The following is an 18586-nucleotide window of genomic DNA, read 5'->3' on the forward strand; positions in this document are numbered from 1 at the left end:
GGGACTGTCGATGAGTCAACAGCAGGTCAGAGGAGAAGCCGCTGCGGGACAGAGATGACAGTCGCTCTTTTAAAATTATGATTTAAATCGAGTAGATTTAAATCAAGCCTTTTTAATAGTGATTTAAATCGTGATTTAAATCAACTCGATTTAAATCAAATCTACCCTGTCCATGATATATGGGTTAAAATAGGTGCAGCTTCTATAAATATTCTATTATGCAATTTTTGAATTGAATTGTACAATATAGTAAAGAACAATTTGTTCTTGTTAGTGTAGAAAGATGTCTAGAATCTATGGGAGACTGAACACCATATACCAAATTTGATATTTGTTACATATTGATGATGATCCTCAATAAAGATTAGTGGGGAAAGCCTCAAATAGCAATTGTCTTCTACTTATGTTCTCTTACTACTGGCTGCTTTTCTTGGTATGGACCACTTCTATAAATTGATTTAACTGAAAATACAATATAGGAAATTTTCTTATTACATTTTGAGATCCAGTTTGATAGTGGTTAAGGCACTTTGATGGAAAGGAGGAAACCAAATTCTAGTTGTGCCCTAGGCACAAAGCCAACTGAGTGATCTTGGGCTAGTAACTTTTTCTCAACTGTAAGGAGGTAATGGCAAATCACTTCTAAAAAAACCTTACTAATAAAGGTAGGCATATGTAATACCATATACCAAGTTCTTTGTAAGCTTACTTGTACCATTTTTCCCTCTTTAACATGTTTCTTCTGTAAGTGCAACAGTAACTATATATACTTGTTCTCGTTTAATGTCTAAAATAGAAAACAGAAAATAAGTCTATTGAGAATAGATTTAGAAAGCATGTGTAAATGTTGAAATAGTTTTCAATTTTTCATGGTGATCTATAAACATGCAATATATTTATTCTGTGATTCTTTCCACAAAAATTGCCATATTTTGGCTGCAAAAAATCAGTTGACAGGAAAATATTCACTTTGTTGTATCTTGCTATTGCCATCTAGCAGTTATTTGGATTTTTGCAGTAAAGGTAGACTCTATAATCACCATAATGTTGAAAAAGGTTATTTAATACTATGAAATCCAAACTATGAAAAAAATAGCCAGACAGGAACATGACTTGAAATTAAGATACACTAGAAAACTTAATTTGTATGAGTATGCTTCCTATACTGTAGTTTCCCTAGATCTCCAATTTGTATTAACTTGCTGCATGGAAATTTTAATTTTAAAAAATAATGTAGGGAAAGAACACCTATTCTGCCAGAGAACATTGCATAACATTCTGAATTATTCTGAATAGTAGAGGATGGAATATAAATTCCAATAAATATAAGTCCTTCCATTTTCCACAATTCAATCAGAATTGAAAAAGCTTCTTGGATAAGAACTAAATGTTTTCAAGGAAAAACAACATCTAATTTGCTTTTGAAAAAGCACATTTGGGATGCACAAATTATAATATAGAAAATTCAATAAATAAAACAGCAATTGTATTTGTATTGTACTGGAATATATTTCCAAGAGTATGAGAACCTATTTTTTTTTCTTTGCAGATACAAGTGTAGCAGAAGACAAATCCTAAGGGAATTCTTACATGGGGAATAGGAATCAGCTAAAATTGATGCAAACATCTTGCAGTGTGATATGTTGATGGTATTTTCAGTAGTCCTACCATAAAAATAATTGAAACTCACAGCAATATAGTCATAATGAAGTTTAGGTTGTTGAGTTTTTCCACACGTAATCTTTTTATAATGCATGATGCATATCCACCAGCTTATTTTTTTAACTTTAAAAGTTAATTTAAGTTTTGTATCTTCTATTCAGTCTTGATTCCTAGTGACTGCATATGGGCTCTTCTGGCAACTTAATACAAAATTTAAACAAATTCACAATCTCTTTTCCACATTAAGAAAACAGTGGCTAATACAAGACTGCTGGAGAAATTGCTATATATATTGGACTTCAGACATTATTAATACAGTTAGTCGTTATGACAGTAATTGGAATCAGATCTGTCATCACTAAGAGATGATCATAAAGTGCATTATCACATCTACATCGTTTAGCAGCAACAATCTAGACACTCCTAGTTGTTATAACTCCAGACATGCAGGTCATTAGATGGAAAGAGGAAGAAATCCTAGGTAAAGAATGCAGAGGTGCCACAGGAAATTGGAGGACACCCAGAGTTGGGATGGGTGGGTGCCGTTTAATATGAGCTTAGGAAAGCTGGAAAAAAGTGCCAAGTACACAGCCTGGGGAAAGGGGCATGGGGTGAGTATATGTGTGCAAGTACAGGGAGGCCAGGAAAGTGGACATGGTTGTGTGCATGTGTGCAGCCCCAGGGATGCCAAGGAAAAGGCATGAGGTGTGTATCTTTGCTGAGTGCAGGGGAAGAGGGCACAAAATGTGTGTATGCTAGTGCAGGGAGACCAGGAAAAGAGGACATGAGGTGAGTGCAGGCAAATGCAGGGAGGCCAAAAGGGCACAAGGTGTATGTAAGTGAAGGAGGAAGAAGGACATGTGCATGCAAGTTTGGAAAAGCCAGGAGGCAGGAAAACTTCCCAAGGGACATATACAATTGCAATCACATGATGATAAGACACTGCAACTGATCATAAGTGAGAGCTGGTTGCTAAGTGCTCAAATTGTGTTCATGTGACTACAAGGGTGCTGCAATGGCCAGAACTCTGAATGCCATTCTTAACTCCCTTTGTCATAACTTTGAACAGTCACTGAACAAATGGTCATAACCTGAGGAGCTCTTGTACTTTAGCCTTCCATTGTTCAACAGAAATGGAAGGAAATGTTAATGCACTACAATTTGTCTGCAAAATGTTTTATTATTTGCCATGTCATAATGCTATGGAAAGAAATGTTGGCCATAAAGACTATCATTGTTTAAAAGTTACTCTAAAATTAAAAAAAAGCATTTGAGACAGAAATGTTCCTGTATGCACAAGGGGGAAATGGGAATTACAATGAACAGTTTAATATAATTCTGCTAGTAGATTAAATTATCCTCCCCCACAGCCTATTTTTAATGATCCAGGAAAATAAATGCTGAGAAGAGAGATTATATAAGCAGGGCGTAGCTTGGCAATGAATCAAGTTTACTGAGCTTCCTGCAAAAAATATTTTCCAGTTCTTTTAAATTAATAATTTCAATTATTAATAATTAATAATTCGATTCAATTATTAATCATTTTAATTGAGAATAATCATTCAAGTTAAAACACCATACATGTTTTACAGTAATATATTGACACAAAGTACTTAACTCTGGATCCTAACTTGAAATTTATGTATTATATTTTACAGAAAACAAAATTTCTTCAGTAGCAGAGTGTGTAGTAAGCCTTCTACAAAGAGACAAAAACATGAAGATGCCATAGGAATATGAATTTACATATTGCTGTTACATTCCAAAGCTACAGCTCAGATTTATGGTTATGCTTACTGAATTAGCATAAGAATCTTAAGAAATTGCAAACCAGAGTAGCGGCTATGAGTTCTAACAAGAATCGCTTTAATCAGTTTCTATGGAGTATATTGTAATATGCAATACAGTTACATTGAGATTTTTATGATGAATAAAGATAAAATCCTTGATATCACAATTTGAAATCATACAAAAGCATGTATTTCTTGTTCTTACTATTGTATAGAGTATAGAATATACTTCTGCAACTGTTCAGTTTATTATCCTAGGATTCTTTCAGAGACTCTGCAGCCAGTTTCATTTGCTGAAAGGAAATCATAAGACATAAACATTAGAAACATCATCCATTTATGCACAGAATGAAAAAAAAAGAGTTGCTTCATCAATATTGCCACAAATTATACTTTGAGATCAATGAAAAAAAATGCATCATTCTCCATTCTGCTCCAATATAAATGGAGAGGTCATAGATGGCTGAGACAAGGGTAAATGGCACATTTAAGAATGTATATATGGGTGCTAGCAGTGTGAACATGACGCAGTATTAGACAAGCAGTCAGAATAGCTTTCTACATATTTAATATATGGACAATCATGTTTGATTGTACGTCTGAAATGTAACTGCTCTGTTATAGTTTTCTAGTCAATTTTCAGATGTGTGTTATTGTCTATTATTTCATTATAGTCAGGAATAGCAATAGCACTTAGACTTATATGCCGCTTCACAGTGCTTTACAGCCCTCTCTAAGCGGTTTACAGAGTCGGCATATTGCCCCCAAGGTCCTCATTTTACCAGCCTCAGAAGGATGGAAGGCTCACCAACCTTCAGCTGATGAGAAGTGAACTGCCAAACTGCTGGCAGTGGCAAGCAGCAATAGTAGCCTGCAGTACTGCATTTTAACCACAGTGCCACAACTGCTCTGATATGGAAGACCGGAAATGAATATCATTTTCTAAATCACAATTTCACAAATGCAGCTCAAATTATCAAGCCTAAAAATTTGCTGTATACCAGCCTTTCTTAAGTAGTCCATACATACAAGTGTAGTGAGATTAAGCTAATAATTTATGATCCATCTGTGTATTTTAGATAATTCATAACTTTTGTATAACATAAACCTGTGACATTTTTCAAAAGGAACCAAGCCCAGCTAACTCCTCAATCTCCCATTATTGACAAAAAGTGAAGAAAGTAAAAGTCATATATTTTAAGAAATAGTTTTGCTAGCCAAGCGCACTTTATTGTATTTACATTTTTTTTACCAGCTCACTTCCCAGCTTGCCTGAAATATGTGAATCTCCAATCTTAAGGTATATATGGGAATCATTCATGTATATAGAACAAGTTCTTAGCAGCCTCTTCCCAGTATAGAAATCATCTGATATGTGCTTGAATCACTAGGCATCTCTGTTTCTTGTTTAAAACAGAAACAGTTTCAATGATAAATGCTCCTTTCTACATGTGGACCATCAACTATTAATAAAAAGGGCAGGACAAATAATGGGAAGAATATCATTAAAGAGAGATTCAGCCTAGAATTAAGGAGTAATTTCCTGACAGTGAGAAGACTTAATCAGTGGAACAGCTTTCCTCCGGAGGTTGTCGGTGTTCAAAAGACTGGACAGCCATTTGTCTGAAATGGTATAGGATCCCCTAACATGAGCAGCGGGTTGGCCTAGAAAATCTTCAAGACCTTCCAACCTTATTATTCTATGCTCTATTTTTCTAAGAAACTGGTACAACATAGTTCTTGCTCTGAACATACTGAACACATCTGCTGTACACTGCTCATAGTCACTTCTTGTGAAATGGGTGGCTATAAAATAAATAAAATTTCATAATAGAGGGCTCAACACAATGGTGATGGAAAGCAGATGTGGTGAGTGTTCTAAGCTGCTATTTAAACTGTTGATTACTGCTTTGTTTTTAATTGTTATCCATCCAGACACATGTATATGAGATAGGTGGTCATATAAATTTATTACATAAATAATTAAGTTTCCATATACAGTATGTACACAATTTAATTTCTGAGAAGACAATTAGAAGTAAATTCAGAAGACTGCGAGATTGCAAAATGTCCAAAGTACACTTTTACTTTTATTTTTGATTGTTATGGAATAACTAATTCATGGAAGAAAAAGAAAACTAATTTAGTTAGGATGTTCCAAGTTCTAAAGAGTAGTTTTCTCAGATTTGAATAATGGTATCTGTAACCAGTTCTATATAATATCATGTCCTAATAAAAGCCTTTAATTATTGGTGGAAGAATCTACAAATGTTTCTGAGTAGGTTACCCTTCATGGATTACTGCCCTGTCGTGGCGAAGGGGCTTGCGTAATTCAATGAAGCTATGAGCTATGCTGTGCAGGGCCACCCAAGACGGACAGGTCCTAGCAGAGAGTTCTGACAAAACGTGATCCACTGGAGAAGGAAATGGCAACCCACTCCAGTATCTTTGCCATGAAAACCCCATGGACAGTACCGAAAGGCAAAACGATATGACGCTGGAAGTTGAGCCCCTCAGGTTGGAAGGCATCCAATATGCTACTGGGGAAGAGCAGAGGGCTAGTACTACTAGCACCAGAAACAATGAAACAACTGGGCCAAAGCCAAAAGGACGCTCAGCTGTGGATGTGTCGTGGTGAAAGGAAAGTCCAATGCTGTAAAGATTTTTTCTCCATAGGAACCTGGAATGTAAGATCCATGAATCAAAGAAAGCTGGACGTGGTCAAACAAAAGATGACAAGACTGAACATCGACATCTTAGGTATCAGCGAACTAAAATGGACAGGAATGGGTGAATTTAATTCAGATGACCATCAGGTATACTACTGCGGGCAAGAATCTCTCAGAAGAAATGGAGTAGCCTTCATAGTCAATAAAAGAGTAGGAAAAGCAATACTGGGATACAATCCTCAAAATGACAGAATGATCTCAGTTCGAATCCAAGGCAAACCATTCAATATCACAGTAGTCCAAGTCTATGCCCCAACCACCAGTGCTGAAGAGGATGAAATTGACCAGTTCTATGAAGCCCTACAGCACCTTATACAACTAACACCAAAAAATGATGTCCTTATCATCATGGGGGATTGGAATGCTAAAGTAGGAAGCCAAAAGATAACTGGAATAACAGGCAAGTTTGGCCTTGGAGTACAAAATGAAGCAGGGCACAGGCTGATAGAATTTTGTCAAGAGAATACGATGGTCATAGCAAACACTCTTTTCCAACAACCCAAGAGACGGCTCTACACATGGACATCACCAGACGGTCAACACAGAACTCAGATTGACTATATGCTCTGCAGCCAAAGATGGAGAAGCTCTATACAGTCAGTAAAAACAAGACCAGGAGCTGACTGTGGCTCAGACCATGAACTTCTCATTGCAAAGTTTAGGCTTAAACTGAAGAAAGTAGGGAAAAGCACTAGGCCACTCAGGTATGAATTAAATCATATCCCTGTTGAATATACAGTACAAGTGACAAATAGATTTAAGGAATTAGATCTGATAGACAGAGTGCCTGAAGAACTATGGACAGAGGTTCGCAACATTGTAGAACAGGTAGCAACCAAAACCATCCCAAAGAAAAAGAAATGCAAGAAAGCAAAATGGCTGTCTGAGGAAGCTTTGCAAATAGCTGAGGAAAGGAGGGAAGCGAAAGGCAAGGGAGAAAAAGAAAGATACGCCCAATTGAATGCAGAATTCCAGAGAATAGCTAGAAGAGATAAGAATGCCTTCTTAAATGAACAGTGCAAAGAAATAGAAGAAAACAATAGAATAGGAAGGACCAGAGATCTTTTCAAGAAAACTGGAGAGATGAAGGAAATGTTTAATGCAAAAATGGGCATGATAAAGGACCAAAATGGCAGGGACCTAACAGAGGCAGAAGAGATTAAGAAGGGGTGGCAAAATTACACAGAAGAACTATACAAGAATGAGCTTAATGTCCCTGATAATCACAATGAGATGGTCACTGACCTCGAGCCAGACATCCTAGAATGTGAAGTAAAGTGGGCCTTAGAAAAGCTGAGTAACAACAAAGCTAGTGGAGGTGACAGTATTCCAGCTGAGCTATTCAAAATCTTAAAAGACGATGCAGTAAAAGTGCTACACTCAATTTGCCAGCAAATTTGGAAAACTCAACAGTGGCCACAGGATTAGAAAAGATCAGTTTACATTCCAATTCCAAAGAAAGGCAGTGCCAAAGAATGTTCAAATTATCGCACCATTACACTCATTTCTCATGCTAGTAAAGTTATGCTTAAAATCCTACAAGCTAGACTCCAGCAGTATGTGGAACAAGAACTACCAGAAGTACAGGCAGGATTTTGAAGAGGCAGAGGAACTAGAGATGAAATTGCCAACATACGCTGGATCATGGAGAAAGCTAGAGAGTTCCAGAAAAACATTTACTTCTGCTTCATTGACTATGCTAAAGCCTTTGATTGTGTGGATCATAACAAACTGTGGAAAGTTCTTAAGAGATGGGCGTACCAGACCATCTTATTTGTCTCTTGAGAAACCTATATGTGGGCCAAGAAGCAACAGTGAGAAATGGACACGGAACCACTGATTGGTTCAAAATTGGGAAAGGAGTCCGGCAAGCCTGTATAGTGTCACCCTGTCTATTTAACTTATATGCAGAGCACATCATGAGAAAGGCAGGGGTAGATGAATCAAAAGTTGGAATTAAGATTGCCAGAAGAAATATCAACAATCTAAGATATGCAGATGATACCACTCTAATGGCAGAAAGTGAAGAAGAACTAAAGAGCCTCTTGTTGCGGGTGAAGAAGGAGAGTGCAAAACCTGGGTTGAAACTTTTTGTTAGAAAGCTCGCCAAATTATTCTATTGGGGAACATAATGATTGCATAGCACTGGGGTGGGAAGTTTGACTTTGTAATAGTGTAACTCTTGGGAGAGAATTTCAGACTTTTGATCATGCTAATATTTTGTATCCAATAAACATGTTCTCAGAGTTCTGATTTATTTGGTTCTATCTATCACAACCAGGACAGAAGGTTTGTTGTACAGCTTCTAATGGTTCTAGTTTTTTATATGCACATATTTGAAAGATTTAGTCGATCTGTTATAAAATTACCTCTTAATTACCTCTCTCTTCTCACCAAAGGAGACCAAAAAATAATATACGACATGGCAATTTATCAAAATTCTCTTCTAGTACACTTTGAATGAGCTTTTTGATAAGATAAATTGAATATATGCTTGATTAAAAAGTCTCCTAACTTATCCAAAATTATTATGTCTCTCATATATTACACTTATTGTACAATTGGCTGTTCAAAACATATTGACAAAGCAAATGGATATAAATCAGTTAAACGTATATGATGCATCTTATCCTCTTGTTCCATTTTACAGAATGAGCATTTCATAAAAAGGTATTGCATACTTTTAAGAGCTTTATTTGAAAACAAACTGATGTATAGAATAAGTAAGTTTGAAATCCACCAAAATTATACAGAAAAAAGTATTTACAATTATATCTCCAGAAAATAATATTAAAAGGGATGCGGTATAATATCACAGTAGTGATGGATATGGAAGATATAAGGGGAGGTCAGGGATACGCCACTTTGAGGAACAGGGGGCTGGTGCATTGTTTTGAACTTATGTTCTGGTCTCTATCCCAGTATCTAGTTATCAGGCTTTTGGAGGCTCTGCTATGTCTGGCATGCGACAACTCACTGCAGCCAATTCACCATTGCCAATTCACTGAGGGAGAACTCACTGCAGGACAATTCAACAATTCAATTTAATTATTTAAAATAATTAAAAAGTATTTTAATTTTTGTCATTCACATTTTATCTTGTCCCTCCCTTGGCATCCTTTCTTTAATCATTCTATTCTATTTGTTCGATATTAGTTTAAGTCTTGTTGTGCAGCAAGTTGTCCTGATGCAAGTTGGTTGCAGCAAGTTGGCCACTGCTAGTCAGCCTGTGATTTAATCTCAGATGGGTGGGCTGGTCTGGCATGTATTTCTGAGACCTGGCCTGGACCAGGGAGAGGGGGTTCCCCTCTCAAAAATGTGCCTAGCATCAGGTGAGACTCCTGGCAAGGGTGGGATCTGACCATTGTCATTTGGAAATCTTACATCTTTCAGAAATGCTGTTCCACAAATTGATAGATGTGAGATCTTTTTCCCTAAGTTGGGTTCTACAGATCAATTGGAATTGGATAGTACACCAGCCTGATTGTTATTTAACAATCTCCCTGCGTGAGCTCCTTGATGCTGTTTCAGGGTTGGCAGTGGAATTCCCCTGACTCTTCTATTATCATTCTATTTTACTGATTCTTTCCAGGATTATGACGGTGTTTACCTAAGGAATTGTTGAATTCCTTCTCCAAGGCCACCTCTGAACTTCTTTACAACTGAGAATATTTCCTCATAATAGGCTCTGTTGGATAGCAGCCTGCCGCTGAGGTGGGCTAAAGTTATTATATTTATAGAGTAAATCAGGCTAAGAAATCAATGCTGTATAGGTGTTGAGCTACTTTTATTAGAAGAACTATAGTACACATGAAAATAAAGTGTAGTCCTTAATCTTCATGTGAATTAGAGAGAAGTCTGCCTGAGACATTTTATCCAGTTAGTTTCTTGAAATGAATTTAAGCTGCTTTTTCTGATCATTGCCTTCCCACTGTCCTTCAAGGCTATTGTCTGTTACACAAGGAGTTTTCCTTTACCCGTTTTTCTCCATCTAATGACAGTGAGTGACATCCAAATAATAGGGGATAACTATAAATTCTACTATAAATGATAAAATAGTAAAATATATAGCAAAAATCTGGAGTTAGGATTATTGTTGGTTTATACAGAATTGTGAGAGATCTTGCCACATTATAAAGTTTACATGAATTCATTAATTTTAACCAATTTTACAGCAACAGTTGTATCTTCAATTATAGTTTTATTCTGTATTACTTCTTACAATTAGCTATTTCTGAACATACATATATTACAGCATCATACTGCCAAAGCTCAGAGCTTTTCATACTGCCAAAGCTCAGAGCTTTTCTGTATCTAAAATAATTTTTTCAATGACTATGGTCATAAAATGTTAAATATAATCATGTGCTTTCAGAAGGCAATCTTGTCTTTTTAACACTCTCTAATTTCTCATGATGATAACAGATTGTTTCCTTGGAAACCGAGCCTGCTCAACACTAACCTGGAGAGTCATGTTCATACAACCTGAATCATCTGAAAAACTACTTTGAAAATTTAATATTCCATACTCTTTACTCTACCATGCATCTAAATCGTGGTAGTCAATGATGGGACTAGGAACAGATTCAATCCTCCCTTAGGCATGTAAGCCATCTGAGTAACTCTGGACCAATCTCACGCTAGACTGGGAAATGTAAAAAATCAATCTACCATCTTACACTGTACTACTAAGGTAGATTACAATATACAAACTTCAATCTGCAGGGGTTTATTTGGACTGGTAATAATAAAAATCATAATTTAGTAGAGATAAAATAAATTATAAAAATATATTGTGTTTACCGGGATATTGTTTATATTTTATTATTTCAGGAAACAGTAGCGTAAATGCTTTCTAGTCATGATAGCCTTTACTAAAATTATCCCACTGCAGCTTAAATGGGCTCAGTCCTTTAAGAGCTACTGCTTTACTACATCTCATTCAACTTTATCAAGGAATAGAAAGTGGTATGGGTATGAAAAAAGAACAGAGACTTGTTTCTTCTAGTAATGCTATAAAAAAGCCTTCAGTGGCTTTAAGTCTGTTAGGTATGATACAAAGCATGCTTCCATTGCCTGTATGGTAAAACTCTCTTCATAAATACTGCATCCAATTTTGGTCACCATGATGTAAAAAAGGTGTTGAGGCTCAAGAAAGAGTGCAGAGAAGAGCAACAAAGATGATCAGGGGACTGGAGGCTAAAACATACAAGGAACAGTTGCTGGAATTGGAAGTGTCTAGTTTAATGAAGAGAAGGACGAGGGGTGACATGATAGAAGTGTTCTAATATCTCAGGGGCTGCCACAAAGAAGAGTGAGTCAAGCTATTCTCCAAAGCACCTGAGGGCAAGACAAGAAGCAATGGACGGAGGGGAAGCAACCTAGGAGAAATATTCTGACAGTTAGAACAATTAATCAGTGGAACAATTTGTCTTCAGAAGTTGTGAATGCTCCAACACTGGAAGTTTTTAAGAAGAGATTGGAGAACCATTTGTCTGAAATGGTAGAGTTTCCTGCCAGTGCAAGGGGTTGGACTATAAGATCTCCAAGGTCCCTTCCAACTCTGTTATTCTATTCTATTCTATTCTATTCTATTCTATTCTATTCTATTCTATTCTATTCTATTCTATTCTATTCTATTCTATTCTATTCTTCTATTCTATTCTATTCTATTCTATTCTATTCTATTCTATTCTATTCTATTCTATTCTATTCTATTCTATTCCATTCCATTCCATTCCATTCCAGCCTACCTTAACCTAGCCTAGTCTAGTATAAATATAGAAACAAAAAAGGAGGTTTCTGACTTCACATCATTTTCACTCCTATTTTGATTGAACAGACTAGAAAAATTAGAGGAAAATAATTTAATCGTACAATTGTACAGAGAGCTAAGATAGGAAACAAATGTGTCAAATATCAATTTTATAAGGAAGAATATTAACATCATCTTAGGTAAAGAGTATTAAAAATATTACAGAAAGAAGTTTCTTTACTCCAAGTGCAAACTGAATTTATCATCAATCCAACATAAGTACAAATAACAGCAAAGGTCCCCTAAATTCAGCTCACCTACACATTTCACCAAACAGTCTTGCTATTTTGAGAGCTTTCTCTTTTTGTTTTAGTATGCTTTGGGCGTTCCTCTAAAATACAATACATTTTCTACCTATTACATAAAAATCCCTGAGAGCCAGGCATTTTGAATGTTATAACTAAAATGAGCGATGTAAGTTATTCAATTTAGTTAGAAGTCTATGACTATTTAAAGAATGATGTTCATTAAAAAATAGCATATTTCCAAACAATTTGAATTCTTTATATATGTATAATTAAATCAAATTGAATGTGTTCTCTGATAAGAATGAGCACGTTAAATCAATTCCTTTATTATATCCAATATTCTAGTGTATAATAAAAGTACCTTACAGTGGCATATAAATTAAGTTTTGAAACTGTTACTGAATTCACAAACTCCTGTGGATAGCAATTTCTTTGTTTGGACCATTTATATAGCTGCCCATTTCACATACACGTATGAGATTTGCCTGTGGGTATCTGCTTTCATTCAAGAAGGTAAGAAGTACACAGATTCGGTATTCTAATCTCTGAAGTTGGGAATTATTGCTATTTGCATATTGGAGAAATCTAGTCATGATACTAAATATTATATCATGATTCCGACAGAGAGAAATAAAACAGAACTCTGAGGCTTCCAAATTCCTCAAAGAACATGTTTATTAGTTACAAAGTATCGGGCATGTCAAGAGTGAGACCAAGTCTGGATACACAAGTAACAATTTTCCAATACAAATTTAGATGTCCCACCCATAAAAGCTATGCAAGCAACTATGTTCCCTAATATAATTATTTGGCTAGCTTTTTATGCAACACCCAGTCCCTAGTCTCAAGATCAGCCGATGACCTTGCTTCCCACGGGACTGAATATTATTTTGACTAACGAAGCACCTGGGCAACCCCCTTCCCTCCATTCTATGTGGCAACCTAGAATGAGAAGGAAAATGGCTGCAGCCATGCTCATTTGTAGAGCTGACATATTATTTATAACAGAAATATGTTTCAGTGTATATATGTTTCCAAAATATTTTTAAGTTTAGTCCTTTTAGCATATTATGAAATATTTTTTTAAAAAAAATACTATCAAGAGTTATTTGAGGTGTACTGGGTTTGGCTGGAATTTTAATGCACTGTCATATTCAGATACTGTGGTTCCCTTTATACATGCATTCTGCACCATTCTTTCAAAATGGGAGATTATCATAATACCGTATTTCATTCTGCAATCTACAGTTTATATCAGAAGTAGAGTATTTATATTTATATAATGGAGAGCAAGGGACGCGGTGGCTCAGTGGGTTAGGACGCTGAGCTTGTCGATCAGAAGGTCGGCAGTTTGGCAGGTCGAATCCCGAGTGCCGCGTAGCAGAGTGAGCGCCTGTTACTCGTCCCAGCTTCTGCCAACCTAGCAGTTCGAAAGCACGTAAAAATGCAAGTAGAAAAATAGGGACCACTACGGTGGGAAGGTAACAGCGTTCCGTGCGCCTTTGGCGTCCAGTCATGCCGGCCACATGACCACGGAGACGTCCTCGGACAAGCGCTGGCTCTTCAGCTTTGAAACGGAGATGAGCACCGGCCCCTAAAGTCGGAAACGACTAGCACACATGTGCGGGGGAACCTTTACCTTTACCTAATGGAGAGCATTCTTAGATATCTTCCAAATGAGAAGATAACCAAGTAAACTGAAATATACTGGAAGCTTATGAATTTCTTCACTGCAGCTATAGCCGGTTACAACTTTTATTTGAGAATGAGAAAAACTTTTGTATCAGGAATTACAGGGAGTGCAGAATTATTAGGCAAGTTGTATTTTTGAGGATTAATTTTATTATTGAACAACAACCATGTTCTCAATGAACCCAAAAAACTCATTAATATCAAAGCTGAATATTTTTGGAAGTAGTTTTTAGTTTGTTTTTAGTTATAGCTATTTTAGGGGGATATCTGTGTGTGCAGGTGACTATTACTGTGCATAATTATTAGGCAACTTAACAAAAAACAAATATATACCCATTTCAAGTATTTATTTTTACCAGTGAAACCAATATAACATCTCAACATTCACAAATATACATTTCTGACATTCAAAAACATAACAAAAACAAATCAGTGACCAATATAGCCACCTTTCTTTGCAAGGACACTCAAAAGCCTGCCATCCATGGATTCTGTCAGTGTTTTGATCTGTTCACCATCAACATTGCGTGCAGCAGCAACCACAGCCTCCCAGACACTGTTCAGAGAGGTGTACTGTTTTCCCTCCTTGTAAATCTCACATTTGATGATGGACCACAGGTTCTCAATGGGGTTCAGATCAGGTGAACAAGGAGGCCATGTCATTAGATTGTCTTCTTTTATACCCTTTCTTGCCAGCCACGCTGTGGAGTACTTGGACGTGTGTGATGGAGCATTGTCCTGCATGAAAATCATGTTTTTCTTGAAGGATGCAGACTTCTTCCTGTACCACTGCTTGAAGAAGGTGTCTTCCAGAAACTGGCAGTAGGACTGGGAGTTGAGCTTGACTCCATCCTCAACCCGAAAAGGCCCCACAAGCTCATCTTTGATGATACCAGCCCAAACCAGTACTCCACCTCCACCTTGCTGGCGTCTGGGTCGGACTGGAGCTCTCTGCCCTTTACCAATCCAGCCACGGGCCCATCCATCTGGCCCATCAAGACTCACTCTCATTTCATCAGTCCATAAAACCTTAGAAAAATCAGTCTTGAGATATTTCTTGGCCCAGTCTTGACGTTTCAGCTTGTGTGTCTTGTTCAGTGGTGGTCGTCTTTCAGCCTTTCTTACCTTGGCCATGTCTCTGAGTATTGCACACCTTGTGCTTTTGGGCACTCCAGTGATGTTGCAGCTCTGAAATATGGCCAAACTGGTGGCAAGTGGCATCTTGGCAGCTGCACGCTTGACTTTTCTCAGTTCATGGGCAGTTATTTTGCGCCTTGGTTTCTCCACACGCTTCTTGCGACCCTGTTGACTATTTTGAATGAAACGCTTGATTGTTCGATGATCACGCTTTAGAAGCTTTGCAATTTTAAGAGTGCTGCATCCCTCTGCAAGATATCTCACTATTTTTTACTTTTCTGAGCCTGTCAAGTCCTTCTTTTGACCCATTTTGCCAAAGGAAAGGAAGTTGCCTAATAATTATGCACACCTGATACAGGGTGTTGATGTCATTGGACCACACCCCTTCTCATTACAGAGATGCACATCACCTAATATGCTTAATTGGTAGTAGGCTTTCGAGCCTATACAGCTTGGAGTAAGACAACATGCATAAAGAGGATGATGTGGTCAAAATACTCATTTGCCTAATAATTCTGCACTCCCTGTATACTTCTTTTAATTATTTCTGTGCATGGTTGCAACTGCTTGCTCCTCAAGTATTGTATATATTATCCCAAAGGTAAAAATCTTTTTTGACAGCTTCAAAGCCTTATTCCCTGATACATATGTAAAAAATGTGTCAGCCCTTATCTAGTTTTTTATATATAAAGGTGGCAGTTCAACTGCCAACGCTGCAAAGAAATGAAAAGATTAAGGCTGTCTTTTCTAAAATCATTTGGCTTGAACAATTCATTTGTTTAGAACAATTCTCAGCACACCCAGAAAATAAAGAGAAATGGTCAGGGATAATGGAAATCATAATTCAATATTTGAGTAGGAGGGCACCAGGTTGGATGGTTCCATAAATTTATCCAAACAGTCAACACTTATCAAGCAGCAGAAATGCCTGTCTTCTCACAAGAACCAGGTTTGTTTAAAAGTAGTATAAAACAGAAAGAGAGAGAACTAAACTATAGTAAAAAAGCTTTCAAAAATTTCTAAGCTTAACAAAAAAACACGCATGGATGCTTTCTACCCATGTAGTAGTAAGTCCTTTTTACCCATGTTATTATTGATTTACAACAAAAATCCAAGTACTTAAAAAACTTGGCAAGTTATCTTCAAACAAGTTATCAAGAATATCCTTAACATGAGAACTAGCCTACATATTTAAGATCTGCTTAAAAATACCGCATACACAAGTGGATTATTTTGACTGCCTGAGGCAAAGTTGCTGTTTACAGTCAGATGAGCTTACTGTGAATAAAAAGGAAATATTTTCGTACTGAAAGAAACAGTTCTAACCGCACAAAGAAATAACACTATTCAGACAGTGTAGGATGCAGCGGTGTGACCACAACAGTGAATATATTATTACATTATATAAGGGCTAAAGTCATGCAGTGTCAACTGAACAGATATATAACTTTTCTCTCTAGCATATCCTACAATTAAGACTTTGATGTATTACTAGTCATGCAGAACAGGTGGCCATATGATTCTCTGTGGGTTTTAAAATTTAAAAAGTCTCATGGCATGGACATAGGTTAAAGATATTTATCTGAGATCTAATGCTACCACAAAAAATCCCTTTTGCCATCTGTCACACACTGAAGTTGTTAAATTTTGAATTACATTTTACCACATAAATTGGCATATCATTCAGTGGAAATGAATTTAGCTGGAGCTAACAGCTAAGCATGTTTCCATTAGAGGTCAGCAACAGTCCAACACACCAATGCAGTTATCCTTAAGTTTTGAATTCCTCTCCTCCAATCTAAACAACCAGAGCTCTGGGCAGCATTTAGTACAGTAGTTACTACTTCACTGGATTAGGTGAACTAAATGGTTGTAGGCACTATTTTTTTTCTCTTTTTGTAAATCTTTCACTCTGTTTCTTCCCCAATTGGGATACATAATAAGCACTGAAAGTCATGCTATTCTTCAGATTGAATCAGAGGTCTGCCTTCCTTGAAAAAAAACGTGTCAAATCAAAATAAAACTCAATCCAGGCAAGTTGAAAGAGGTATTTTTAGTGGATGCCTCAACTGCCTATGTTCAGTATGTTTTAAAAGAAGAGATTTGTAATTTATACAGTGGTGTCTAGTGCTTGAGAATAATAGTAAAATCAACCTCTACAGCTCAGAATGCAAATCAACAGCTATTCTGATAGTAACTACAAATTTCTCTGAAAAGTGATTATTTCAAGACGCTTCTATGTAACTACATGTGTATTTTCCAGACCTTCCAGGATGCATTTAAGTTACCTTGCAAGCATCTCCAGTATTCTCACAACAGCAAAATGTTGAATCAGTACTTCCTCCATATGATTAATGGCAAATTCACAAATTAGCATCTAGAATCCTCCCCTTTTGCATGATTCTTCTCCGGGTTTGTCATATAACTAATCTAACTGGTCACTATGAGAGAAAGCTTGAAACCTATCCTTCTTATCATTCAAAAACTCATGGAACTTTCTTCAGCAGTCTTTCTCCCAGTGTGCTCACTAGGTGAAAGCTGCTAAATGATTACCAGTACTGGTGAAATAGAAACAACTTGTTATAGAGGCTCTGACTTTCAGACAAGGCCTTCAGACAAGGCTCAGACATCAGACAATACAACAACCCACAACTCACCAGATATTCAAACTTGCTTATAATGGGGATTTGCTTTATTGTAAAGAAGCAAGAAAAACTGCCTACAGCAAAATACAGCATAAAGCTCTCTCTTTAGATCAGGGGTCCTCAACCCCTGGTCCGTGGACTGGCACCGATCCACAGCATGCCAGAAACCAGGCCACACAAACAAGCAGAGCCCCACCCACAGGATGCAGGCAGCAGGTGAAGCCACGCCACCTCCGGTCTGTGGAAAAACCTCTCTCCATGGAAGCAGTCCCTGGTGCCCAATTTAGATGATTGCTCCAGAATTTAAATATTCATTTCCTCATATCATTACTCATTACTCTGAAAAGTCTAATGAGACTTCTGCTTTACTTTTCCTGGTTATGAAAGTTAGATATATCTACTGAATGTTTACATAATTATTATAACTGGTCTGAGCCCCACTAGTTCTAGACTCACCAACTGTAACATCTTTATCATTTTGTTGTTTACTGTTCATGTTTTTCACAGCATTACAACTTGTGATAGCTATTAATTTTAAACTAACTTAAAAATCAAATTCTGTCAGATACTAATCAATCAAAGATGATCATCTGCTTTAGGATATACCTACAATGATCTGTTCAGCTTCAGCTTAACAAAAGAAGCCAAACAATCTAAAAATATACCCCAATTTCCTTAAAGCCTTTCTTTCCTTCAAGAGCAAATAGCTGATTGTGTAACATTCTCACATATTTGAAACCCTTTTGCTTATGATGTTAATACTCAATTATCCCTCATTATAAAGCTATATTTATAACTAAAAAATACACTTGGTGTTATCGCACATTTCCTGTTATTACTCTCAAGTTGCACAAAGCTCAAAAAAGAA

General features: G+C 36.8%; 2 protein-coding genes across 4 annotated transcripts in view; one reads left to right on the plus strand and one right to left on the minus strand.

Annotated features, from left to right (window-relative positions):
- SNRK (SNF related kinase) overlaps positions 1-3695 on the plus strand; it is a 44235-nt gene extending 40540 nt beyond the window's left edge. Inside the window, exons 8-9 of one of the 3 annotated variants that reach the window (XM_081345071.1) lie at positions 1550-1649; positions 3321-3695. In XM_081345071.1, the coding sequence (XP_081201197.1) occupies positions 1550-1578 (29 nt within the window). In that variant the 3' untranslated portion in view covers positions 1579-1649; positions 3321-3695. The remainder of the gene's footprint in view (positions 1-1549; positions 1650-3320) is intronic. The other 2 variants (XM_081345068.1, XM_081345070.1) reach the window with 2 other exon arrangements.
- ANO10 (anoctamin 10) overlaps positions 3525-18586 on the minus strand; it is a 62830-nt gene continuing 47768 nt past the window's right edge. Inside the window, exon 13 of the mRNA XM_081345076.1 lies at positions 3525-3745. Within this exon, the coding sequence (XP_081201202.1) occupies positions 3707-3745 (39 nt within the window). The 3' untranslated portion in view covers positions 3525-3706. The remainder of the gene's footprint in view (positions 3746-18586) is intronic.

Source organism: Vipera berus, assembly GCF_964194415.1.
Source record: "Vipera berus genome assembly, chromosome: Z".
In the NCBI taxonomy this organism is placed as follows: Eukaryota; Metazoa; Chordata; class Lepidosauria; order Squamata; family Viperidae; genus Vipera; species Vipera berus.